Here is a 26307-nt window from a genome sequence, read left to right on the forward strand (position 1 = left end):
TTGCAAGGACTGAAGGTCCTTTCCCACAGTTGCTTAAGTCCCCTGCTTTTCAGAGTTTTTTCCAAGCAATCAGTTTGCATCCAATCTCTCTTCTGCTCATTTCTCTGCATGTTCTGGGAGACCAGCAGGGAGGGGAACTGGTTGCAGCAGGAGGGAGACTCCCTAGATTCTTCAGCAGCTGGCCTCCTCTCTCTCTGCCTCCTGGCCCCCTTCCTCTTTGGCCTCCAAATCAGGACTGCTCTCTGCCCCAGCCTCTTCCTGCTCACTAAACCCGGTTGCCTCTTCTGTTTCCAACACCTCCTCCTCCCAGTCTGTTCCCTCTTCTCCCCAACCACTCATTGTCGTCTGTCCCCCCCCAGACCCCTAGCTCTGAGCTTTCTTCCCCTGGGTGTCCCCTTGGGGGTTTCCCAGCTGGTGCCTCCCAGTACTCCTCTGCATCCAGCCAGTTCATCATGGGTTCTGACTTTCCTCTCAGAGTAGTAGTTGACTCTCAGACATCAACAGAGCCTTGCAGACCCAGTGGCCCAAGCTCAAAAGGAGGCATGAGTTAGGCAAACAGCTTTCTGGATCATAGCCACAGTGACTGCCTTTACTTGTGACTACAGTGCCCAATTTATCCCCAAGCTGATTTAGTGTTGCATTCAACTAAGTCCTACTCAGAGCAGACCCACTGAAATCAATGAAGCTAAACCAGCCATGTTCACTATGTACAGCATGGGTCGGCAAACTAAGGCCCGCAGGCCGGATGAGGCCCAATTGCCCTCTGGATCCGGCCCACGGCCGGTCCTGGAATCGCCGCTTGGATCGGTGTGATTGTTCAGGTTGCGCCATTTTTTTGCAATTTTTTTCCGGCGACATCCCCCCCCTCCTCCCTCCCTCTCCCCACCCTGAGGAGGAAGGGAGCTGGGCTTTGATGACAGCCAATCTGAAGCCTCAGTGTGGCCCAGACTCATCACCTGCCCGCCGGCCTCTTCATCGATGGTCGTGCTGTGAACACCGTGACGGGTGCATCATGGGGCTTCGGCTGGAGCTTGGTGCGTCTGCTGGCCCCACGCACTGGAAAACTGGCCAGGAAAGGAGAGGTGCCACCACCACCACCACCACCGGCTCCCAACCGCAGACAGAGCGGCGGAGGAGGTAGGAAAGCAGGGGAGGAGAGAGAAGTCCCCCTCTGCTGTGTGTGTGTGCGCGCAGTCCGGCCCGCCACAAGGTCTGAGGGGCGGTGAACTGGTCCCCTCCTAAAAAAGTCTGCTGACCCCTGATATATAGCAATTACCAGAATCTGATGCTTCTAGTTTTAATTCCAAGGATTCACTTGCTTCTGCTGTCTCTGTAGCTTGTCCATCACCATCGGCAAGAGGAAGGCCAGGCAAGCTAAAACGAGCTATGAGAAGGGAAGATGGTGAGCAATGCTTCCCTTGGGCAAATATGCTCACCAGTAATTCAAGTATTTCTTTTTTAAAAAGTTATCTCTAACCAGGGATTACTTACTTTTCATGTCGTTCTTAAGGACAATAATTCTCTTATGACCATGACCTTTTATCCAGACCACCTAATTAGAAGGCAATAATGACAATGTTTGAGGTAAGATGACTGAACTCAGCAAAACTCTCTATTTTGACTGTTTTTCTTCTCTTTCTTTTCTGGTATTCCCTCGTGAAGCAAACTACATTCAATATTAGGCAGGATTCCAACAGTTGTTAAATATTCTCTCTGCCACCCCACCCGCCTGGCTTAACAAAATGTCAATTAAGAAAGGATTACAAGTCCTTTGATCATATCATTTATTTGATTTCTTTCCTACCCTCCACTATAATGTCCCAATTGGGGGGGGGGGAGGTTTAACAGCAATTTAAAACAAACTAGGAGTTACAGCAATAGGGTGGGTTCAAAAAATTATTTTATCCCAAGCTTCAAAGGCCAGGGTAGGGTTAGGGTGCCCCACCCCCACCTGTCTATCATTTGACACCAGGTGACTGGCACCTGTTGAAGTTGGTCCCATGAGGGTGAGGGAGGAGAGAGTTCAAAGGGCTTGCGCAAACCAGTGTGCTGTGCTTCCCAAACCATGAGCCGCAGCGCTTTCCAGCTGGCTCCTGGGTGCTAGGAAAGCACTGCATAGAGAGCAGCGCCTGCAAAGTCCCTTTTGAGCCCAGAATGGCCTCGCCGGTCAAATGGGGGAGGCCTGGTGGGCCAAATCTGGCCCACAGGACAGAGGTCCTTCACCTTTGTTCTAAGCCAGTGGTTTTCAACCTGTGTGCCGTGGCACCCTGGGGTATCTTGAATAATAGGGGTGCCATGGGCAACACTGGCCTCTGTCCCTCTTTCCTTCCCTCCCTCCTCTGACGCCCTCTTGCATTTTCTGCCTTCCAAAGGCTTGCACAACTGTTTGTTGCAGCAGCCCTGGCTACAAGCTTCCCAGGTGAATGGTGCCTTTGGCCATGGGGTGCTTCCCAGGCCTCTGTGGGGCATGGGTGGCAGAAGCGGTTGCCTGGAGAACTCCCAAGGACAGGGGAGAGGAGGCTGAGGGAACACCCCACAAGGGTGTTCGAAAAAGGTGAGGGGCTGCCAGATCTGCAGGTAAGGGGTGACATAACTGGGCTCCTGAGCCCCACAGGGGTGCCGCAGAAAGACTGTAGTTGATCGAGGGAGCCGTGGACTCAAAAAGGTTGAAAGCCTCTGTTCTAAGCACATTCAAAAGAATGAACTTAAGACTTTTCTACATGGTTCTGCACAGCAGGAACACTCCCAACTGGAGGTTTCAAAGCATTCTCATCTGAATGCTTAAAATATCTTTGTAAGACCTCTGTGCTGAAGGCAGGAAGGTGGAAGCACTGAGTGCAAGAGGTTGGGGTGGGGCTTGCTTAGCGCTTGTTTAAATGGCGAACATTTAGAAATGTAAAATATTTGAACATTCTGAAGCTCTGGAAAATCCCATTTCCCAGTTTTTCCTCCCTTTTGAATTGAGGGGGGCTCACAGCACAAAGCCAGGAAACCCTAGTCTTCAAATCACCTGCCTGACTTCGCAAGAGCTCATCTATATTAAAAAGCACCGATTAAACTGCACAAGCGGATCTAAGGAATCAATTAAGTACTACTACTAAAAAGAAAAACACAACTGCTACAAACCAGTGGAATTGCTCCCAGGAGTTCTTCAAGATTATTGTAGCCATATGCTTTGGGTTGCAACACTTCACCTGTGTATTTGCTATAAGCTGTTGAGAACTCATGAAAGAAGATCTGCTGGTAATGGTAGGTATGAAGCAAAGACCTCACTTTCTTGGCAAAAACATACAGGCTTGTGAGCTTGACATATTCTGCCTCACCATCAACAAAAACCTGTGGGAGGGAAAACCACGCATATGAAGTCTTCCGACCTTTGGGCATTGCAGAGTATTTAATAAAAGAACATCCCTGAACACATTTTTTTACCCCGCTCTTCATTTTAATTGCAATTCGGTTTGGAGTTGCACTTAAAAACAAATCCAACACACGTGATACAGTTACTAAAACATTAGGTTGATCTGTATATGCAAGAAGCCATAATTAAAAGCTTCATGTGAGTCACCGGCTGCAATCCTTCCTTGAGAACGCCCGAGTGCCTCATTTCAGTTACATTAAGGCTGGAATATAAAGCGACCTGGACTCTAAGGTTATCATCAGAGGCTGTACGCAAATCCAGTTGCTGTCACTTCCGCTCAAGGTACAGTAAATGATCAGCAGCTTTGAGTCCAGGTCACCCTGCCCCTTGTACTGGAGGGAACAATCTTAAGTTTCTTCCAGTTGTTGGAGGCCACATACTGAAGGGCAATATAACAAGGCACGCTATTCAGGGTACGGCGTAATGGATTGTGGCTAGGAAACCGAGGGAACAAGTTTCTGCACTTAGAACTAAGCAGCAGCAGCAGCAGCTGCAAAGATTCCTAATCCACTGGGACCCTTCCTTCTCTTCCTTTGATCTGTTTTCTATGTCCACAAACTGAATCCTTGTCTGCACATACAACAGCTGTCTGTTTTTCTCAGCTGACTCTTCTGCTGTCCAATTTTATTTCTCCTTGTTTTCAATGCTGCCTGTTAACTTGAGCTCTCACACCTGCTCCCGAAAGGCTAATCTAAGCCCAGCGGGCAGAGGTTCAATCCCTGACATCTCCAGATGTAAGCAGGGAACCGGAATGGTCCACCGCCTGAAACTTTGAAGACCTGTTGCCAGCCAAGACTATACTGAACTAAATGGGTGAAAGGCCGTAGCTCAGCTGTAAGGCACTGCCTTCTATGCAGAAGGTGCCAGGTTCAATCCCTGGAATCTCCAGGTAGGGTAGAGAGATGCAACTGCCTGAAAATCTGGAGAGCTGCTGCCAGTCTGTGTTGGTAACTCTGGGCTAGATGGACCAATAGCTTGACTCATAAGGCAGCTTCCTGCGGTGAATAGTCTGCTTCCCCCAAAGAATCATGGGACCTGTAGTTTGTTAAGGGTGCTGAGAGTTATTAAGAGACTCCCCCTACTCCCTCCACAGAGCTACAATTCACAGAGTTCCCTAGGAAGAGAGCCTGACTGTTAAACTACTCAGAGTTGCAGCTCTATGAGAGGAAACTACAGTTCCCAGGATTCCTTGGAGGAAGCCATGGCTGTTATAGTAGTATCATAGTGCTTTAAGCTTACAGTGCAGATGTGACCCAAGACCAGTGGTGTAGCATGGGGACGAAGCTGCGGCCCCAGGCACAAATTTCCGAGGGAGTGCAACCACGCACCCCCCCCCCCACAGGTGCCGACTTGGGTAAAGTTGGCAAAGGCAGCGAAGCAGCCCAGGCCCATGGTGAGTGGTCACGGATGGAGAGAGGTGGTCAAGGGGCAACCCCAGCAGAAGCCCAACGCTCCTCTCCATGGATGTTGGAAGGATTTGCCTTCCAAGGGCCATGTCAGCTGGTAGGGCTCCCCACACAGCATGGCCCGGCTTCACTTTGGTGGCAGGAGTGCTCCTGCGGCATTTGTGGTTTGCCCACCCCGGGCACTGGCAACCCATGCTATGCTTCTGTATTAACGAAGACTGATTCATGAAGAAAGGAAAACAGAGCCCAGCATAGCAAACAAGTGCTACGCTGGGCATTAGGAGCCAAGCCATCTTCTCCCTTACCTCCGTGAGATAAGGCACGCTCATCAGGAGTTCAGTAAACGTCATGAAGCCATATTCACATGGATTCAGGAGAGCGCCCTGGGTGGTTTCATAATGCCTTTTAAGCTCTTCAACAGAAACAAAGTTGGTTTCATCCAAGGTCATCAGAAGCACCAGAAGCTGGGTAGCCAAGGTCCGGAGAGACTTTTTATTTATAAGCTGGAGCTGTTTACCAGATTCTACATCAACGACCTGGAGGAGTTTGAATAAAAATGGTGGTGGGTGGGCAAATCCAGTTACACCAATGCGCAAGGCAAAAGCTGCTAACACACTGCAGCTTTAAGAAGGGATCTTGCTGTTTAGCAATCAGATTTAAGAAGCATTCTGCACACTGTTTTATTTACATCACCTATATATAACCCAATTAACAATGTCCCCTGGGTGGCTAACAATAAAAATAAAAATAAAAAATCCCATAAAAGGCAGACAAGAGCATTAAATTGAAACAGCAAAACCACAGTAGAAAGAAAAACTAAACGAAAAACAACCAGAGTGAATCACACATTAACAAAGCAGAACTAAAAGATGTGAAGATCTTAGAATGATCTTAAAATGAGAAATCTTCACCTGGCACAGAAAAGACCATAACTTTGTTCCCAGCAAGCCAGGGTGGGAGGAAATATTCCATAATCAGGGCGCCACTGCTGCAAAGGCCCTTTCTCTGGACACTTCCAGCTGCTTCCAACATAACCCTCAGCCCTCCTTGGAAGAACGTGTAGCTACAAATCATATCACAAAGTAGCTTTGTCTGTAAAATCTGCTGCAACCAATGGCTGTTTTAACGGATTAACCAAAATCCAAGAATCTCAGAGAAACTCAAGAATCTCATAGCTTTTGACAAAGCATCAGCTTCCTGTCACTTAATTTTCCATTCTGCTGTGTGCCCCTGAGGCTGTGATCATTTCCGGCAGGGACAGGGGGAATCTATTAGTAACTTATTCTAATTGAGATTCTTGGGTTTCTCTAGTGATCCAATTATACTGAAAATGAACACGAGTTCTTTAAAAAACACACCATCCATATTGTTTACGCAGCCCTTTACGCAGAGAGAAGGACCAGTCATTTAAGATCTTGGTATTATTTTCCATCATGTATCTGAGCAATACAGCTCTCTCCCTCTCTACGCCCCTCCCTCAGTCCCCACCAAATCTACGTTTGTCATGCCAAGTCGTGCTAAAATATACCTTGATAGCATGGCAAAGTTTCTGCATCAGAGCTGGAACAGAGCCAACATCGTAGTCCTGGAGACGCAACGGGTAGCCAAATGTTTTAGCGTATTCAGTGAGCACATCTGCCATCATAAGGCATTTGTCTCTCTGAGATCGGAGCAATTTAACAAACTGGGCAGCTAAAGCTTTGACCTTTTCCGCATCTGTTAGTGCAAGGATTTTTTCTTCACCACATTCCAGCACCTGAGGGTAGAAGTCAGCTTGGTTAATGGAATTATTTAGGTGGGGGCTGGGGAAGGCAGTACTTACAATGCACAAATGGAGTACAGTGGAACCTTGGGTTATAGCAGGGATCCGTTCTGGAGGTCCCGCCGCAATGACGCACATCGAAGCGCCGCTTCTGCCCATGCACAAGTGGCGAACCCGGAAGTAACCCGTTCTGGTACTTCCGGGTTTGCCGCAGATGTTCGCCGAAGTGGAAGCAAGCGGAGGCGGACACAGAACAAGGTTTGACTGTATTAGAATTTGAAGGATCTCCCCTCACACTTGCAATTCTTTCTAGGTGGTGTTGAAATACCATGATTTTATAAGTTTTTCCCGCCAATTGTTAACACGAACAGTTAAATGGCTTTTTAAAAAGAAGTGGTTTACTTCCAACGTTTGCCCGTGTAAGTGCAATAGCACCCAGAAACCAACTCTAAAAACAAGGCTCAGTTCTATAGGCAACAAGAGTTTCCCCCAAACACTGAGCACAACTCAATAAGGCTAGAAAGGTTATTTAGTGTGGATGCACGAGGACCCCAGAGTATCTTGATTCTACCTGCAGGACATCTGGTATGGCTTCGAAGAGTTCAAGTAGTTTGGTAAATCCATAATAGGCAAGTCTGCACTGGCGTCCAAAGTGGTGGTGATAGAATGGGATAAATTTATTGAAAGGCATGCGAAAATAGGGCTGGTGGCGCAACAAGTCCACTGCTTCCTTGGAGAACTGCTTTGTCCTTTCCACTTCTTCCTTGGTACGTTCTGAAAACGAGAGAAGAGATGCAAAACTAAGGAAAGTAAAAGCAACAAGACTAATACTTTAGCACTCTCCCAGCAACAAGGCTTCTATTCCAGCTCAACTGCTAGTTTAAAGGAGTGCTCTCCAGAACACAGCAGCTACTAGCCACAGTTAGCTCTGCTTCACCTCCACGGTCAGAAGCGTTATGTCTCTGAAAACCAGTGGCTGGGAATCACAGGTGGGCAGAGTGCTGCTTGGCCACTATGAGAAAAAGAACCTGGACAAGATGGGCCATTGATCCAGCAGACTCACCTTACCTTGCATTGCTTCTCAAGACACATTCTGAATTTTTAAGAACTGATTATCGTCATTTTTCAAAATTGACTTCCAACACTTTGTTTTCAAATTGCTACAACCTGTCCTGGGACTTAATGGTGAAGGGAGGTATGAAACAGAATGACAGCAATATATAACTTTTATTTTGCATCAGGTCATAAGCATCTTTACTCTTAAGGCTCAAGGCACCCGTGGGAATAGAATCCTTGGCCGGGGAGTCTCTTATGTTCTTTAGGTGTCATGCAAAAATGCTCTTCATTCTCTGCAGCTTTTTAGAGAGTTTGGATATCAATCTTTTGTTTAAATTGCATTCTGTTCTGTTTGTGTTTACATGTGAACTACCCTGTGATCTTTTCTTTAAATAAAAGGATATACGAATTGCCCAATCAAAACACAGCTCCAAGTCTCTACCTGCTGCTCACCATAAACTTCAATTCATTCACAAAAAAGCCAAAAGTATACTTGTCACCAGGGCACCAACTATAGTCTGTGTGTTAAAAAAAAAGAAAAAGGAAGAGGGTTAAGTTCCTAAAATGAGGATGTACCTCTTTTGGGGATACAAATTACCATCTCATTATCTTGCATAGACAAACAGATTGTTGTGTCTGGAATTTCTGATATGAGATCCACCAACTCGCACACTCCATATTCCGTCACGTCCCAGTCTTTTGAGAAGCACCTAGATAATGGGATGGAAAGAAGTGAATTCACATTCAAGGTATTTAGGGTAAACGAGAACAGAAAAAGGCACAATCCAGCACCTTTTCCATTGCTACCATCTCCACATGAAGATATGAATAATATGAGAGGCAACGGGAAGTGTTCAACTCATAATTAGACCCACTGAAGTTAATGAAGATGAGTACGTTCATCAATGTCAATGGGTCTACTTTGAGTAAAACTTAGGAGCAGGCCCTGGCATTGCCGGGGTTTAAAAATCAGTATCATTAATTGTTTCTCTAGACATTTCAGACTTTCGATCAGAAAGTTCTCAAGATTTCTCCTTCTCTATTGCAACTTTCTAACAGAACTTTTGGAAAACTTTAGTGCGAGGGAAAATCCTGCCCCATTCCTAGGTATTCTTTAAACATACCAGAGGACCCAGGAAGGGAAGAGTAGGTCGTGGTTAACAAGCCAAAGTTTGTGTCCCCCATGAATCCATACAGCAAACCACCAAGTGCATCATCCTGCCTGCCTTTAGGATTGGCAAACTTCATAAGATTTAACATCAGCCATTTTTTAACCCCCCCCCCATCCTTCCTTCTCAACTTGGCTTTTGTTTCTGCTCCTCAGATTCTGACTTTGGAAAGGAGAAAGCTGCTCCTTCCCCTTCGAAGGGGAAATGTTACTTCCCTGAAGCTCAAAGTCTTTAATTTTTTTCATTTTAAAAAAAGCTTTGAAGTGTCAATGTGTAAACACAGGCTATGCACAGGCCACAGTTCTCTTTACGTACCAATGATAAGCTTGAAAGAACTCCCTCACAACCACTTGCTTGCTGGCCTGGGACTTGAGAAGCTTAAACAGGTCTTGAGTAAATCGCTTCACTTGGGCCCTATGCGTTAAGGTTAACAAACGCTTGGTGCCTATCCCGAGAATCTGGAAGGAAAAAGACACCACATTTTAGATGAAGTATGTGACTCCCACAGTCAAAACACTGCTGCATTTGAGCTTATTTGCAGCCGCATGCCATGAGAATAAGTATCTGCACACCAAGCTTAGCCCCGATTGCTTCTTCACACCAGTAATGACATTTCCCTGGATCTCCATCCACATTGTCCAGTAAAGCAACTCTTGCAGTCAAACTTGGCACTGTATTTTTACATTGTAGGAACCCCTCTGGGACAGGTAAGAAGTCAATATTAACAAATAGTGGCAAAAGGCTTACTTATTTTAAAACAAGGGGGTCCAACACATGGCTCAAGGGCTGAATCCCTGTTACCTCTTCACCTCCTCTTCAATGTCCCACCACCACTCCCCAGGCTCTGAGCCTTCTTCCCTTGAGGGTTCCCCAGCAGGTTCCTCTGACTATTTCTCTCTGCCCAACCAGTTCATGACACATGACAGATGTGTTCTGGGTTACAGGCTGACCATAGGCCATTCTGGCCAAGGATGATAGGAGCTGGGATGATGGGAGCGCAACAATGTGTGGAGGGTACCAGACAGGGCTGGTGCCCTGTTAACTGCAACAGCCATAAAGCAGCTTGAGAAGACAACTGCCAAGGTGAGGCGATGGCAAAGATTTCCAGGTGTTGGGCAATAGCCAACATAGGATACCTATTGGAACAGAGCTGCCAATCTCATCTTCTGGCATGCAACCTGGACAGATGCAAATGCCTTTGATGTCCTGGGTCACAGCAGTAAAGCTACATACCAAAAGATTACGGGTAAGAGAATCCCTTCCAAGCAATCGGCAATGTAAAAGTAGGACCTTGCTTGTCCTGTGTAAATTAAATTTCAACACCAGCTTCTTAAAGAGGGGATCTACAACATCCCTGAAGACTGTGGAAGGCACCAGATAACTTTTCTTCACTGCTGTTATCCTGACACACCACCCTTAAAGTCAAAATGAGGACTTTTTTACTGCAGTTAAAGCTAGCCTTTTATGTGAACTGACACTCATCACGCATGGAAACACGCACTTCAATAAAATTGAGACTGAACTCACCTGCAACACATGAGGCACCGCTTCCAGCAACTCCATTAACTTGGAACACCCATAGTCAGACACACGACATTGCTTTGCAAAATGGTGATGGTATGTTGGGATGAATTTACTGACAGGCATGATACACGATGGCTGGTTTTTAAGGAGATCAATCACTTCTCTGCTGAACTGAATAAGTTGTGGGTTACCCACAGGGCTTGTAGAACGGAGAATCCAAGGCTCTAAAAGGGGGGGGGCAAGAAGAACTCTCTGGCTTAGGAGGTAAGGGACATAAATGGAATACGTATGATGAAAACTACAGGCAAAACTAGGAGTAAATCAGAACAGGAACACCATGGATTTGGGGGAAGTATCACGTCTCTACAGACTAAAATCTAATTACAAAGTGACAAAAAGAAAAAGGCCACTATCTGAAGACAAGCTCGTGTCACAACAAAGCAAAAATATGAACTGTGGCTGGAATTCCAGAGCGACAAACTTGGTATGTCCAAAAGGGATTTCAGGCATTGAGTGGGAATTTTCTTTCCCTCACAGAACTGGGGTCTGGATTCCAGAACACACAGCTACTATTTTGTTCCCTGTTTTTTGCTGCAAGCTGAATGGTCATTTGAAAAGCAAAGCTTGCTCAAGGAACGGGATGGAAGTCATAGTCTGAACCCTGGAATCAAAACCACTCATCTGAACTCACAGCAATCTGTCCAACAGAACACCCAGAAGGCAGCAAGTCATCTTTAAAAAAGCACCCCTCACTCCCCCAACCTCTTTCATGAATACTGCCACCTCCCCTTGGTACTCTCTCTATACATGCCTCCCACACCCCATCCAGCAAATACAGTTCTCATCCTCTCTTCCTGCCATGATCATACCTGTCCTCTTTTTGCTCCCCTCAAGGCTCCATCTACCCCACTTGGTGTCCCCCTCCAAATCACTCCATATTTCCTTCTTTTCTTCTCTACTCCATGCACATACATGCATAGCTCAGTCAACAATGATCCTCCTCTCCCCGGTCCAACTAATTCAAAGCCCAGCAGTTGTCCCATCATGGAAGTGGGCATGTTTAGCAAAGACTTATTAAGGCACTGTTAGCAACTAGAGGGGCACAGGGAGAGCATTTTCATCCTCGTTTCTTGTAATCTGGTGCAGCAGATAGCCTGGGAGGCACTGTGGCAGCCCTCTGGCAACATACTGGTGCACGCAGGCACTGTGCTGGTTATCCCGCATCTAAACCAGTATGTTGACAGAGGGCTGCCACAGTGTCTTCTAGGGTATATGCTATGTCAGGAATAGGGAACCTGTGACCCTCCAAAAGCTGCTGGACTCCCAACTCCCATCAGCCCCAACCAGCATGGTCATTAGCTAGCGATGACAGGAGTTGTAACCCACCAAGATCTGGAGGACCACAAGTTCCCAAGCAAATCAGTCACACAAAGGAACAGAATTATTTGCACGCTACTGATGTTAGAAGCAAGAAACTAACACAAAAACTGATGCATAAAAGAGTGAAATATGCACCTGCAGTGGGAGGTGGTGGCTTGTTATGAATCCACTTGACAACTTTGATGCCGTTTTGTGCAGTGGCAATATTCACACCAGGGACGCAAGTGATGAGATGCTCCAGAGGAACACCTCCCTGGCCTTCCTGCACCATTTGCAGATTGCTGAATTCTGAAGCGTAGCAGTCAGGAAAGCTGCAAAAGAGACCGACATAATATAAAAAGCGTTAGACCAGACTGCTCGCTTGTAACGAAACCTTTGGTCAATCTTGTAGCAAAACAGGTGCAAACAAGCATTAGCAAGTCTCTGTTTACACTGCAAGTAAGAAAAGCAGGTTGATATTAAAGGTGACTTGCTGTCATGACCTTAATTTGACGCAACCTACAGCTGACTACCCGACAGCAATCTAGGAATTTGGAACTGGAGACATGGGTCTGAAAAAACTGTTGCAGGGTTGCCACAGGTCAGCAGATGGTGCTATGCATTTTATTACCTAAGGATCACAAAAAGAGTTGCTACACACTTAGGAAAGTCAAGAGAGTGGTCTATCTAGGTTGGTATTGTCTCCACTGACTGGCAGGAGCTCTCCAGGGTTTCAGACAGGGGACATTGCTATCATTCCTTGGAGACGCCAGGGATTGAACTTGGGACTTTTTGCATGATTCATTACTTGAAAAACCCAGCTTGTGTGATTTTGCAGCATTCACAGGATACAGGTCCATGGAATTAATGAATCATTTCACTTCTTGCCACCAAATGAAGTCCTCTGACACTAAACCAACTGAGCTTTAGATAAGTAACATTTAATGCCTCTGTCTGCATGCTTGACCTCCCGTAAGAGTCTTGATCTCAAGACCACAAGCACACATCCTTGTGTGTTAGAATTCAACAACACATACTCTGCTCAGCTACAGTGAATTACAACAGCAATTCCTACAAAGGGCATCGAGGCTCTGTGGCACATAGGATACATCTAGAAATCGAAAAATGTATTCTCAAACACTCCTTAAAACAACTGAAGGGAGCAGTGTGGATGGCAAGAGACGGAGGAAAGAAAGGGCACAAGCATGGAATAAAGGACACAACCAGAAACTTAGCCAAGAGGAAAGTATCTGCAGATCAGAGATAAGAAAGAAAATGTAAAGATAGGCAGCAATTCAAATTAGTTATCTGCAGTTTCTTACATGCTGAAGACAAATATTAATATTCAGATTGCTCTAAACTAGGCAGTATGCGCTCTGCGGTTATGTATTTGTATTGTGCAAGAGCAGAATTCAGAACATGTCTTTGGAAGATAGCATCTCTGCTGAATACAATTGTCCAAATACAGCCAACATTTAATACAGACTCAGAGCCCCTTCAGCAATCAGGGTAACCCTCAATGTGAGGAGTCAGAGAAAACCAATGAAGGGGAGCAGTGAGCAGTGAGAATGATTCCAAGTAGCCTAAAGAGAGGATGGCTTTTTTGCACAGCATTTCACCTCTCACCTGTGACCAGCACTATTGGGGGTCACAAAGCAGACGGACCTGACTTTTGGCATGTTTTAATAATAATAATAATAATAATAATAATAATAATAATAATAATAATAATAATAATAATAATTTATTATTTATACCCCGCCCATCTGGCTGGACCTCCCCAGCCACTCTGGGCGGCTTCCATAAAAACCAAAAATACAATAAAATATCACACGTTAAAAACTTCCCTGAACAGGGCTGCCTTAAGATGTCTCCTGAATGTCAGGTAGTTGTTTATCGCTTTGACATCTGCTGGAAGGGCGTTCCACAGGGCGGGCGCCACTACCGAGAAGGCCCTCTGCCTGGTTCCCTGTAGCTTTGCTTCTCACAATGAGGGAACTCCCAGAAGGCCCTCGGTGCTGGACCTCAGCGTCCGGGCAGAATGATGGGGGTGGAGACGCTCCTTCAGGTATACTGGACCGAGGCCGTTTAGGGCTTTAAAGGTCAGCACCAACACTTTGAATTGTGCTCGGAAATGTACTGGGAGCCAATGCAGGTCTTTCAAGACCGGTGTTATATGGTCTCGGCAGCCGCCCCCAGTCACCAGTCTAGCTGCCGCATTCTGGATTAGCTGTAGTTTCCGGGTCACCTTCAAAGGTAGCCCCACGTAGAGCGCATTGCAGTAGTCCAAGCGGGAGATAACCAGAGCCTGCACCACTCTGGCGAGACAGTCCGCAGGCAGATAGGGTCTCAGCCTACGTACCAGATGGAGCTGGTAAACAGCTGCCCTGGACACAGATTTGACCTGTGCCTCCATGGACAGCTGTGAGTCCAAAATGACTCCCATTAAATTTAATAATTTAATCTTGAATTTGGATTTTTTTAAAAAAAAATATGTATATATATTATTATGCTTAAGAGAACTCAGAATCTTAACTACAGAGACACTCAAGTGGAATGGGGCCTGGAGGAGGTGCTCTCTCTTAGTGATGAACCATTTCTAACTAGCCTAGTGGAGAGTTGGTGGAGCAATCTATCCAAGGATCCCCTTCACTACAGGGGGAAAAAGGGGGGGGGGGAGATTTAACCCGGTTCATTATTGAACATTCAAACAACAGCTAAGGAACTTTATTTTACCTCAGTAACGGCACTGTCCCCTCGTGGGTCTGCAACAAGCTATGAACTTGCGGTGCAAAGGTCTTAAGAGACAAAATCACAAAGGGAACTTTGTAGGAATCAGGATCAAAGTCATGTTCACTAGAGAAATAAGAAAACATTGAAGAGTTTTATACTGGGGTAAGGCAATAAAGGAATATATACAGCCCAGAGTTTTGGCAAGCTGCCACTCTTAATTTGCTACTGTGGAAGTTTTGTCTTATGGACTTTTGCGGCCAACAGCTACTAGTCTAAACTGGAGTCATCATTACGGTATAACCAAAGCAGATTAGTGGTTCTTCCACATGGGCATGGATTTGCCATCTTTCAAAGATCTTATACAGTTCAGGAAGCTGATGTAACTCCACAGATAATGAGGCTTCTCAGCTATTAAAGGAGAGTAATATATGCCCGACAGTTCTGTAGGGATATTCCCTTAAAAACCTAACAACCCCAAACACTTGCAAAGTTTTATTAAACCACAATGCTTAGGTATGGAACTTCCTCCTTATAATGCCAGGATCAGATTAAGATGTGGTCATTTCCCCAAACTTACGGTTTGGGCTGAAAAGATTGCTTCAGTTTCTTGAGATTCTAATCTATTTTATATTGCTGATGTTGCATTTCTCATACTGATTTGTGTATCTCAACATATTATTATGTATTACCCCAGGAACCACTGGAGGGCAGAATATAAAGTATATAAAAATGCTCCAATTTCAATTCCAGAGTTCACTTACAGAGAAAGATGGAAAAATCTGAAAAACACCTCTTACCTGAAATCTTTATTAATGCAGTGCTGCTTGCAAATGGGCTCATGATATTCCAGTTCTTCAAATATGATAGGACTACAGTTAGCTGAAGAGCCATCATGAGACTGTGAAGACCCCAAAGGGCTCTGTCTAGCTTGACTACTGGGTAAAAGACATACAAGTCTTCCATTGCCTTGATCGCGGATGGCTACAACGTCTGTTATTTTATACAAGTCTGATACATTTAACTTGTGTCCAAACCTAAAAAACAACCCAGAATATTTGAAAACTTTAATGAAGTGGAAGGGGGGGGGGAGAGGAGAGGTTGTGCCCTACTCCTGGTATAGAGAACTCGTTCTAAAACTACTATCATAAAAGTAGTGAGTTATGAATATACCAGATTTCTTAAGTAACTTGGCATGCAGTTTTCAGACCTACTTTTTCTCGTAGATCTCTGTGAACTTGAGAAGAGGCAGACAACAAGCTGGAGCATCTTGAAGAATGGACATTGCTTCTGAACTGCCAATGGAAGTGATTTGGTGTTAGGAAAGGCATGGTAAATCATTTTATTCCGAACTATTTTTGCCATTTACACTAGATCCACCAGAATATTTTTTTTAAAGGAACAGTGCTGACATAGCCCAGGCAGGCGTTTAACTCTTCGCCAGTGCCAATACACCAAATGAGAGAGGTAGTCTTGCTCAAAATTCTTAAGAGTTTAACGTACCCTGACCTCCAGTAATAAATACTCTTTTGGTATATAACTTAAAGGCAGAGGTGAGGAACTCTCCAGGTATTGTTGGACTTCAACAATTGGCATCCTTGACTTTAAGGTGACCTCAAGAAGTGAGCCAGTCATTCCTACACCTTAAGGGTTGATCACCTAAAACAGGCACCCCCAAACTTGGCCCTCCAGATGTTTTGAGACTACAATTCCTATCATCCCTGACCACTGGTCCTGTTAGCTAGGGATGATGGGAGTTGTAGTCCCAAAACATCTGGAGGCCGAGTTTGGGGATGCCTGACCTAAAATAACAGAACCAAGTTCTCAAAGTAGCTGTTCCTCTGCTTATGTCTAGCCTAGAATTCTTGGCTGTAGTTTGAATCCATTATTTCCCCATTCTGCCCCAACCTACAAAGAAAGGATAGATCCTTCTATTCATTTAAGGTAACTCTGAAGACAGGTGAACTCCCTTAGCATTCTTCATGGTAACATGGTCTACCATCTCTATGCTTCAAATGTGGTACTCTAATCTAACTATTTGATGCATAGCTAATCCTCAGCCTTCAAAAGTCTCCATGTAAGAAGATGTTCTAGCTTATTTTAAAATTACCTAACCAGTGCCAGGGATTTATTGGTAGCTCCTGTAGCAAGCGAAACCTGGATCCTCTTGTTGCCAATTTTGTATCTATGAAGGTAGTTGACAGCACGTATTGCTTCTTGTAAATTCTCCATTTGCACTATAGCCTTCAGCTGATAATCAGTATGAGGACTGAGTTCCACAGTCTTTACCTGAAATAAGAGATCAAATCAGCGCACAAATACCAGGATTGACATATGATACTTGTGTATGTACAGAATCATCGACACAATCAGTTCTAACTACCCTCTCCAACATTGCAGAGCTCTGGTTCTCTGCAGACAATAAAGCCGGTTGAATTAATGGCTAGAGCACAGGTGGCACAATGGTCGTAGTTCATCCATTTCTGTGTTTATGCCAATTTGTTTTAACATGCGACCCGCTCTGAAATGATCTGCAATGAGGAACAAGAGTTTCTGCTCTTGAGCTGCATCCACAAAACCCGAAACAGGGCAAACGAAAGTAAACTCTGATGTTTACCTTGCCATGCTTAGAGAAGATTTCTTGCAAAGTTTGCTGCAGCTCCTTTCTGGACAGTCTGTAGTCTATATTGCTAATCTGGATGTCTGCTCCGTTTGCAAAAGGATCTGGGTAGTCCACGCTACCAGTGTGATTGATGAAGGTGAGTGGAGAAGATCTGTTTGAGAGGTTTGGGGACACACTCCTAATGAAGTAGGGAAGAAAGCAAGGGAGTTCTAGAATTATTCATTCCACTGTACATAACACACACAAGGAGAGAGAAATCGCTTTAGACATTTAAAAAGCAAGGCAATTTTTCTTTAAGAGATATGAAATATCTCAAATACCGAATCCAGTTGTTATACTAGAATCAGATTTTTGGTCTTCCTGGCTCAGGGATAGCCAATGTGGCTCCCTCCAGATGATGTTGGGAGTGTAGCTCCCACTATCCCTGACTGTCGACCATCTTGGTTGTGGTTGACAAGAATCATAATGCAACAGTATTTAGAGGGCACCATGCTGGCTACCCCATCTCTAGGTCTTTACACCAGGGTTTTGGATGGGGGTCTCAGGGATTGAACCTGAACTTAAGACTATTGACATGCAAAGCATGTACTCTTCCAGTGAGCAGCAAAAAATCCCAAACAGGTCTATTTTGCAACAAATGGACTGGAGTTACACACATCTGTTCAATGAATAAATGAAGTCAAGAAGTGTCACATTCACATAATACAGAAACACAGAGCAACCTTTAAATTCTTGTGTAAAGATCCTTTTTTCACTTTTAAAAACAAAAGGTCTAGTGTCTCCAAACATCACCAGTCACATGTTACAAAAATGGGTATCCCAGGTTAGTCACTGCGACCTTTCAATTCCTCACACCAGGCATAGGCAAACTCGGCCCTCCAGATGTTTTGGGACTACAATTCCCATCATCCCTGACCACTGGTTCTGTTAGCCAGGGATCATGGGAGTTGTAGTCCCAAAACATCTGGAGGGCCAAGTTTGCCTATGTCTGCCTCACACACCAAGGATTGCTCTCTTCTGCTTTCATGTGCAGACAGATAATGGATCAACCACAAGCCAACACTCAAGAGGATGGCAAGGGGATGAAAGCAGAGGAGAGAGCTTAAGGGCCATAGCTTAGTAGTAGAGCAATTTCCATACACAAGGCAGGTGGCACCAAGAATATCCCTTGTCTGAAACCCTAGAGTGGCTTCCTGCTGGAGAAACAAGATTAAAACCCATCTAAGTTTCCCAAGCATCTTGGGCTGGCTCTTATGACAAGCTTCCCTGCAGACCTCAGTGTCAGGGGTGCATTCATCCCTGCACAAGCATTCCAAAGGAGAATTCAGAGAAATCCCCAAAAATGGAGCCCAGGGGTCTTCTGCTTTTGTCAGAGCTTTGGACTGCAAGAGGTGCTTACCTAGAGGACCAGCGACTTTGAGATATCAGCACAGGACTGAGCTGCCTTGACGCTGTGAGCATACTGAAAGCAGATGGGTAGCTAACTTGGAATACATCATCCTTCTCTTTTCTCTCTATCGGGGAGTTGCTGATGCTTCTGGCTGCCAGAGAATCTTTCCTGCATGAAGAAGAATGGCCTCATTAGCTTGCAATTTCGATTCTTGCTTTTTACAAATTTCAAACTTGCACCTGACATACTTTAGACTGTTTTTGTGAACAGAGTCTCCTGCTCCTGCTTTCTTGGTTGCCAGGGCTGTAGAACTTGATGCACTAGAGTTACTTTGCAATGACGCAGTGTCCTCTTTTAGTGGGTCTTTGTGATTCTCGGTAATGTTCACATTCTTTGACTCCATGCGGCAAAGTTCCTTGAAGGAAAAAATTATGCAGGTCAGCAAGCAAGAGGGGATTATGGTAGGCTAAATGCAACTCACAACTTAGACATGAATATGAGACCTGCAGGTATAGGGCAGTATATAAATTCAATTCATATTAAGAATATTCCTTAGAAGAAGCATCTACACTTTGGAATTCCTGGCCTACTGATGACAGACAGGCACCTTCACTCTTTTCAGTTTTTGCTTAAAACATTTTTGTTTGGGCAACTTATCCAGACATGTAGAAGTTACATGTGATTTATTGCTTTTTAGCTACTGTTTATTTTAATCATCTTTTGAATGCTTTCGAAGACCTGGACTTCCTTGCTTTTATCAATACTTTGAATGTTTTATATTTCTGGTTAGCCGCTTAGAGGTTGTTGTTGCTGTTCATTTTTAACAGTATACACATTTTGCTACATAAATGAATGAAAATCATTTATGTGTAAAACTATGTAACAACTGTCTCATAAAACTTCAGCAATACAAAACAATCATTAAGATGACTGCCCAAGAAAATCTGTAAGCAGCTGCAAAGGTCTGTTGGAATAATAATACCTTCAAGACATGCCTGAAAATCAAATGCAAGGATGCCTGCCGAATCTCTGCTGGAAAAATATTCTGCAGCATGGGACCAGTGACATTAGAAGCCTGAATTCAGGTCAAAGCCAGTCAGGCCTCTGTAACACATGGGACAATTAAGAGCACTCCTCTGGATTATCTGAGATCAAGCCTTTAAGGTAACCTGGACCCAAGAGCCTTGAACCAGGTCCAGTAGCATGTGGGCAGCTAGTGCAGATGTTTGAGCAGCAAAAGCAGAATCTAAATATGGGAAGCACAATGCAATTCCTTATTATACGCCAGCTAGTGGAACCTTGGGGTGCAGCAAGCAGAAACCCACTTCCCAACACTGCACGTGGCATTGATTGTGCCCCCTGCAAGTTCAGTAGAAACATTTGCAACAGGGCGGTTTTGCACATTCATCAGAATGCAAGGACGACCTATTTATGGACACCTGGGTTCAGTGTGCAGATTTTGAGGGACAGAGCCTGCAGTGCATGTGACACTAAGGCCAAAAATGTGGTTTCCACTGTAACTTGACAAGTCCACACATTGCAACAGATCTACTCTGGGTTTGACTTAGATGGACACACTTCATAGAGGCTGGTGACAAAGGGTAGGGCAGACTAGTGGATTAACCCCCCCCCCCAAGGCATGTCTCACCCACCTCAGACTTTTAAATTAATGAAGCTATTACCTGTAAGCTCTTCACGCTGGTGTTCTTTGCAACAGAGCCATGCAACTGAGGTCCTTTTCCCACAGCAGCTTTTGCTGATGGATCAGTGGAGTCCCTGCCCACGAGGCACAGCTTTGAGCTCTTGTTCGCTTTTTTGGGCGACTTCACTTTTTCCGCTCCAGTAGAGCTTGCATTCTTGGCTTCAGCAAGCTCCTTGTTTTTAGGGGTAAAAGAAACGACGATCCTGTTGCCGAATACGTCTTCATTCTCCATCCGCTTCTGAGCGCGCTCAGCGCTGTCTTGATTTAAGAAGCGGAGGATAGCACTGCTGCCAGAAATGGTCAGTACTTTCCCTCCGCAATTGTCTGACAAACGGCGGAGCCTGTAGCAGACACTTTTGCTGTCCCTGTTTGTTGGCAGGTTGTAAACATATAGCAGGGTATGGCATGCCTAAAAGACAACAGCTGGTTTTTAGTGGGCTTTTAGAGATTAGGGGGTAGAATCATAGCTGAAGACAAAGTATGCTGGTATTATATCATTAAGAAACAGCAACACAGATAAACCATAGCTTATGGAATATTTGTGCTCAAGAAAATTTGGAACATGGGCTGATAAAGACTCCAAAGATTAAGCTTTGGACAGACATCACTAATTGCCAGGCTATTTACCAGCTACCACTGCTGGCCTGGGTCTCCTCTTCTGCCTTTTTAAGTGCCCTGGGGCAATGTAGCATCCATCTTGGGTGCCCACCCATGTCCCAGGGCAGTGGACTATGATTCTAGTCCAGCTGAGATTCCTGCATTGCTGGGGGCTGGAGTAGATGACCCTCAGGGTCTCTTCCAAATCTACAATTCTATGACTGGGTAATTAAAACGGTGGCTGCCTAATGTTCGTTGGAGGAGTACGACACCCCTCCTCTTCTTCCTCTTCCTGTCTGCTTCCATATGTAAATCCATCCAGTGTGCCCAACTCCTCTGCAATATATGAGAGGGGACAAAGTACTGCAGTTGCACCCAAGCCACCTGCTACAATGATGGGGCAAACCTGGGAGCCAACATCACTGCAAGCTTCTCCACAAAATCAAGCGCATTTCAACTTTTCATGAAAATCTGCAACAGAAGTCCCAAATTTTGCACTTCTTTCTGTATTCTGAGAGTTCACAAAACAGTTGAGTTTTATGCTCACTTTGAGCAACATAATGCTTATTGTTCCCAGAGTAAAGCCGGTATACATTAAAAGGAAATTTTAACATGCAACTGGAGCATGGGAGAGTCTTGTTGTGAAACCAGGAGCTAGCTGTTTAACCATGTATTGCTGGCACGTGAGTTGTTAAAGATTTGCATATCACACCCTGGACCAATCTAAGCCACATCTAGAAATACAATTACTTTGGCTGAATGGAAGCTAGTGCTCCAATCAAGTCATCTAAAAACCAGAGAGGAAAATCACTTACTGGCTTTTTTAGTGGCAATCTTGGAGGCAAATCTGAAATGAATTCCTCAAATCTGATGAGCTCGTGAGCATGATGCAAGAGAGCCTCCGAAGCTTGATTTTTATGCACCAGGATTATGTGGAAACCATGACGGTGTCTCAAATCACTGAGCTCTAGTGCAAAGTTAACATCAGCTGAAAAACATAAGCCCAACAGCAACAATAAATCATTGACTGAAGACGGTTTTGACAAGTTCACATTTACATAGGCTGTTTTCCCCCCAAAGCCTCAGCAGATCAATTGTTCAGGAACATCAATATATATTGCAATATGGCAGCAAAGCCATATTGGGACCCTGTTTTCTTTCCTGGTCGCCACTATTCATTGCATTGCCTCTGTTAAAAAAAACAAAACCCTGCAAGGATAATTTCATTTCAAGAATCAGGTGGCAGCCTGCCTCCACACATAAGGACCCAGCCACACAGAATAATTCGGAACTAAAAATGTGAACTTATTCTTGTGACTCTCATTGGGAAATGAAAAACATCATCCTGCTCATTCGGTAGCTCGTTTATTCCTCACTCCCCCCTTCCCCAAAATGGAATCTGCCAGAAATAAATTTATCTCACTCTTTGACTGCCTCTTTTCCTTCCACTTTGGAAGATGGGAAAGAGAGGAAGGGGGGGTGGGGAGAATGCCAGGAAGGGGGCACAATATGAGAGGGTGTCTCTTGTGGACATCATTGACTGTAAAGTGTGACTTTAGAAAAGACTTGCTCACATTTAAAGGAGACAAAGGCAGGAATTCACAGCAGCTCTTTTCACCCTTAACTTTCAATGGCCTACCTTCATATGAAGGGCCACAGATCATTGGCCAAGCATATGTTTTGCACACAGGTCCCCTGGCTACTCGAGTTAAAGGGGCCTCAAGCAACAGGGCTGGGGAAAACCTCCATCTGAGCCTTGGAGATCAGTCAGAGTAGACACGACTGGGTTAGAGACACCCATGACTCACTAAAAGGCAGCTTTGTGTGCTCAAACAACTGCCGGCTGCACTAGGAGGTAGCAGTTTCTGACTCTTATTTCTACTACAAAACGGAAGTTCCCAAACCCTGAATGAGTTAAGGGGAGGCTGTAGTTACTCAACATGGAGGAAACAGACTTCATACACACTCAGAAGGCAGCTAGTTACTTGTGTTCCTTCCGCAACTGAGCCATGACTCAGATTACACCCTGAACTGAGGAGAAAGAAGATACAGATGCATCAGGCAGGCTGAGAAGGTGGTGCTCCAGAGTGTAAAGCACAGCAAGGAAACCTGTGGCTCTTGATATGTTATCTGACTGCTGTATGGAGGACCAGGGGAATTTGCATCCCCAGCGTAAGCCCCGACAGAGGACGCTATTAGCCTGCATTACTGTGTGTGTGCAGTGGGAGAGAAAGGTAGTTTCAACCAAGTTCCATGGAGATTTTCCAGGCTACAGAATTAACGAGTTACCAGGAAAGTGCATCTTCATTCAGCAGCTTTATATGTATAATTTCACCTTCCCCCCTCCCTCTCTCCCCCTTATGACTTTGTTCCTCAATGACAAGCTTGGGAAGAAAGTCTCTGTGAGATGCTACTTCTACAGCTTCTTTATGCAAGAACTGCAGGAGACAAAAAACTTTCCAATGCACGCTAACATAGGATGTACTGCAAGGAAGTGGTCAAGCAGAAGAGCACTGAAAGCAGCACCAGTCACCACCGGCAAGCTGGAAGCAAGGCAGCCAATGTTCCAGAGAAGCACTCAGTCTGGCAAGGGAAACTTTTTTTCAATCTGAGAGCCAAATGCAGCACTCCAGATTCAAATCTATGGCCTTTGGAAGTCTCTGCAGACCCACTTTGCACCCTTTTCCCAGCAGTTTTCCTTGGCTGGAATACATCCTTGAGTTCTAATAATGCCAGCCTATGTAAGAGATGTGGCCCCACTTACTTTTGCCGTTGGCCCCACCCACTGCTGGTACAAGGCCCATAGAAGGTTCCCCATGACTGACTGTGGCCCTAGCAATCTGTATTCTTCCTAAACCTGGAAACTTAACAGAGCATTAATGGATATTTCAATGCAGCACTCATCGGCTTTGATAGAAGCCCAAAGCTGTTTCCAAGTACAGCCGTACCTTGGAAGTCAAACAGCTAAGTTACAGAACGTTTTGGCTCCCAAACGCCGCAAACCCGGAAGTGCGGAAGTGACTGTTCTGGTTTGCGAACTATTTTTGGAAGCCGAACATCTGATGGGGCTTCCGCGGCTTCCGATTAGCTGCAGGAACTTCCTGTAGCCAATGAAAAGCCACGCTTTGGTTTTCAAACATTTTGGAAGTCGAACGGATTCCGTTTGACTTCCAAGGTACGACTGTATCTTGTTCCTTTGTTCTCTATAGTCCCACTTGAGCCAATGCAACCATCTTAGCATGGACTGTAAAACCAAGATGAATTAAAACCCAGAATAGTTAATATTATGCTCATTTAAGCAAAACAGGGGGGGGGGGGAATCCCCGCTGATCAGAACACAATTTTACATAGAAGTTGTGCAGAACACATTACTACTGTGATCAGGATAGTTTGTGCATCGATCTGAATGAAACTGAGCATGTGTTCTTAAATGTGGGCAAAAACCAACCAAATGACCATAAAAACATATTCTTTTTTTTAAAGCACTGTTTAAACATACTTGATACAAGGACCACAGTGGCTGGTGCGGCGTGAGTATCAGCAAATCTTCTAAGACTCTGCCTGAGTTTGTCATCAGCTGCATTCTTTGCTGTTGCGTTAATGTGTGCAACTGTCACCTAAAGAAATACAGGGAACATTTGTACTAAATACAACAGGACCCAATAAAACACCTGATAAGCTTCCTGTAGATGCAGCAATGCAGCTGGAAAAATAAATGTCTCCACTGCTCCAGAGGGTAGGATCCAAATCAACGGATGAAGGATACAAGAAAGGAGATTCCAACTAAACATCAGAAATAACTTTCTGATGGCAAGAGCTGTTCGACAGCGGAAGGGACTCCCCTCAGAAGGTGGCGGACTATCCTTCATTGGAGGTTTCTAAGCCTCCAGAGGGGTGCCATTGAGGGTCCCAGCCTGTGGGTTTGTGTGTATGCAAATGTGTGTGGGTGTGTGCCAAACTGAGTCTTTGACCCAGATGAAATAAAGCCCAGTTTCGCCCCCGGGTTGGATGGCCATCTGCCATGGGTGCTCTAGTTGAGATTCCTGGCTTATGAGACCCTCCCTCCAACTCTGTAGTTTCAGGAACTATTCGCTTCCCCAGCTCAAACTTAAAACTGGAGAGAGGCTTACCTGACAATTGTTCAGTTCTTCAATAACTTCTTTGCTCTCCTTGCTGATATCGCACACACAAATGAATTCTGCCTCTCTGTGGCCTTTGAAGAACTTTTCACGAATTCGCTGTACCACTGCCACTGCTGAACGGCCAGAAGGAACAGAACAGTTTTCAATATCCCAAAAGACTCCAATGGGAGGCAAATTTTCTAGCACTTGGCCTGTTAGAGCAACCTCTGGAGATCCTACAGTTGGAAAAGATAGAAAGTGGTCATATGCTATTGTTAGAATTTGCAGCAGTTTCACAAGTTTGCCAGATGTTAGAATGCTATATCTGGGGGATTAATTACACAGAGAGCTGTCAGGATGGCTAACCTTTAGCTTTCCAGATGTTGCTGGACTACAACTCCCATAATCCTTGACCAATGGCCATGCTGCTTAGGGGCTCTTCAAAGGTCCTGATCTAACCACATCTGGAGGGCCACAAGTTAACCACCCATGGATTAAATCCATCTAGTCTAAGTGATATATCGGGGAAATGTTCAGCACAATACCATTAGTTAAAACATCAGCTCATCTGTGGTCCACATTACATTTACTCCAGAGCAAACTTTTTATGGCCAATGGAATCACTCCAGTATAAAGGCACTTTTCGACCCTTACATGGTGGAATTTCATTTCACTCCACCTGAGACAAACAGATCTTTAATTTCAATAAGCAGAACTAAGAAAAAAATCCACAGTGAGGTTTCTGACATTTCACAATCAAAACGAATTCAGCAGAATTGAGACTTTGAGGTTTTAACAAAAGTTCTGTCTCACACACTATGCAATGCAAACTGCAATGGATGAGACCGGTGTACCCAGCACAGGGAGTAGACTGGGCTATTTAAAGTCCAAAAGGTTAAAGGGCTGTTAAGAGAGAAATAAGGATAGCCACTTGGTGACAGCAGTGAATAAGGATGGGTTGGTTTGGCTGACAGGCCTGCTTGCCTCCTCCCCCACTCCTGCCTCAATTTTGCAGGCTACATTCCATGCCATCACAGCCACAGATAATATGCAGGATAATGATAGAGATATTTTGCCCATCTCTTCAAAGAATGCAATAAAAGCCCTGCTGGATTTAAAAAAGAAAAGAAAAGAAAAAGGCTGATCTAGTCTAGCACCCCAAAATAACCACCAAGGTGCCTTCAGGAAGCCCATTAGAAGGATAGGATTTCAACAGCCCCCCCCCCTCCACATTTACAGTGGTGCCCCGCAAGACGAATGCCTCGCAAGACGAAAAACTCGCTAGACGAAAGAGTTTTCTGTTTTTTGAGTCGTTCCGCAAGACGAATTTCCCTATGGGCTTGCTTCGCAAGACAAAACGTCTTGCGAGTTCTTGCGAGTTTGTTTCCTTTTTCTTAAAGCCGCTAAGCCGCTAATAGCCGTGCTTCACAAGACGAAAAAACCGCAAGAC

General features: G+C 45.0%; 2 protein-coding genes across 5 annotated transcripts in view; one reads left to right on the plus strand and one right to left on the minus strand.

Annotated features, from left to right (window-relative positions):
* MPV17L (MPV17 mitochondrial inner membrane protein like) overlaps nt 1-26307 on the plus strand; it is a 136057-nt gene that overhangs the window by 67579 nt on the left and 42171 nt on the right. The window lies entirely within an intron of this gene.
* Nucleotides 1-26307, minus strand: part of MARF1 (meiosis regulator and mRNA stability factor 1) — a 38344-nt gene that overhangs the window by 4955 nt on the left and 7082 nt on the right. For all 4 annotated transcript variants that reach the window (XM_081169368.1, XM_081169366.1, XM_081169367.1 and 1 more), the window contains exons 5-25: nt 24867-25093; nt 24236-24353; nt 21552-21724; nt 20120-20548; nt 18686-18852; nt 18447-18605; nt 17042-17225; nt 16535-16713; nt 15639-15719; nt 15225-15461; nt 14431-14550; nt 11851-12026; nt 10339-10559; nt 9127-9269; nt 8219-8352; nt 7158-7360; nt 6353-6580; nt 5130-5360; nt 3127-3336; nt 1492-1552; nt 1277-1384 (exon numbers count right to left, since the gene is read on the minus strand). In XM_081169368.1, the coding sequence (XP_081025494.1) occupies nt 1277-1384; nt 1492-1552; nt 3127-3336; nt 5130-5360; nt 6353-6580; nt 7158-7360; nt 8219-8352; nt 9127-9269; nt 10339-10559; nt 11851-12026; nt 14431-14550; nt 15225-15461; nt 15639-15719; nt 16535-16713; nt 17042-17225; nt 18447-18605; nt 18686-18852; nt 20120-20548; nt 21552-21724; nt 24236-24353; nt 24867-25093 (3789 nt within the window). The remainder of the gene's footprint in view (nt 1-1276; nt 1385-1491; nt 1553-3126; nt 3337-5129; nt 5361-6352; nt 6581-7157; nt 7361-8218; nt 8353-9126; nt 9270-10338; nt 10560-11850; nt 12027-14430; nt 14551-15224; nt 15462-15638; nt 15720-16534; nt 16714-17041; nt 17226-18446; nt 18606-18685; nt 18853-20119; nt 20549-21551; nt 21725-24235; nt 24354-24866; nt 25094-26307) is intronic.

This window comes from Podarcis bocagei, assembly GCF_964188305.1.
Source record: "Podarcis bocagei genome assembly, chromosome: 14".
Classification (NCBI taxonomy): domain Eukaryota; kingdom Metazoa; phylum Chordata; class Lepidosauria; order Squamata; family Lacertidae; genus Podarcis; species Podarcis bocagei.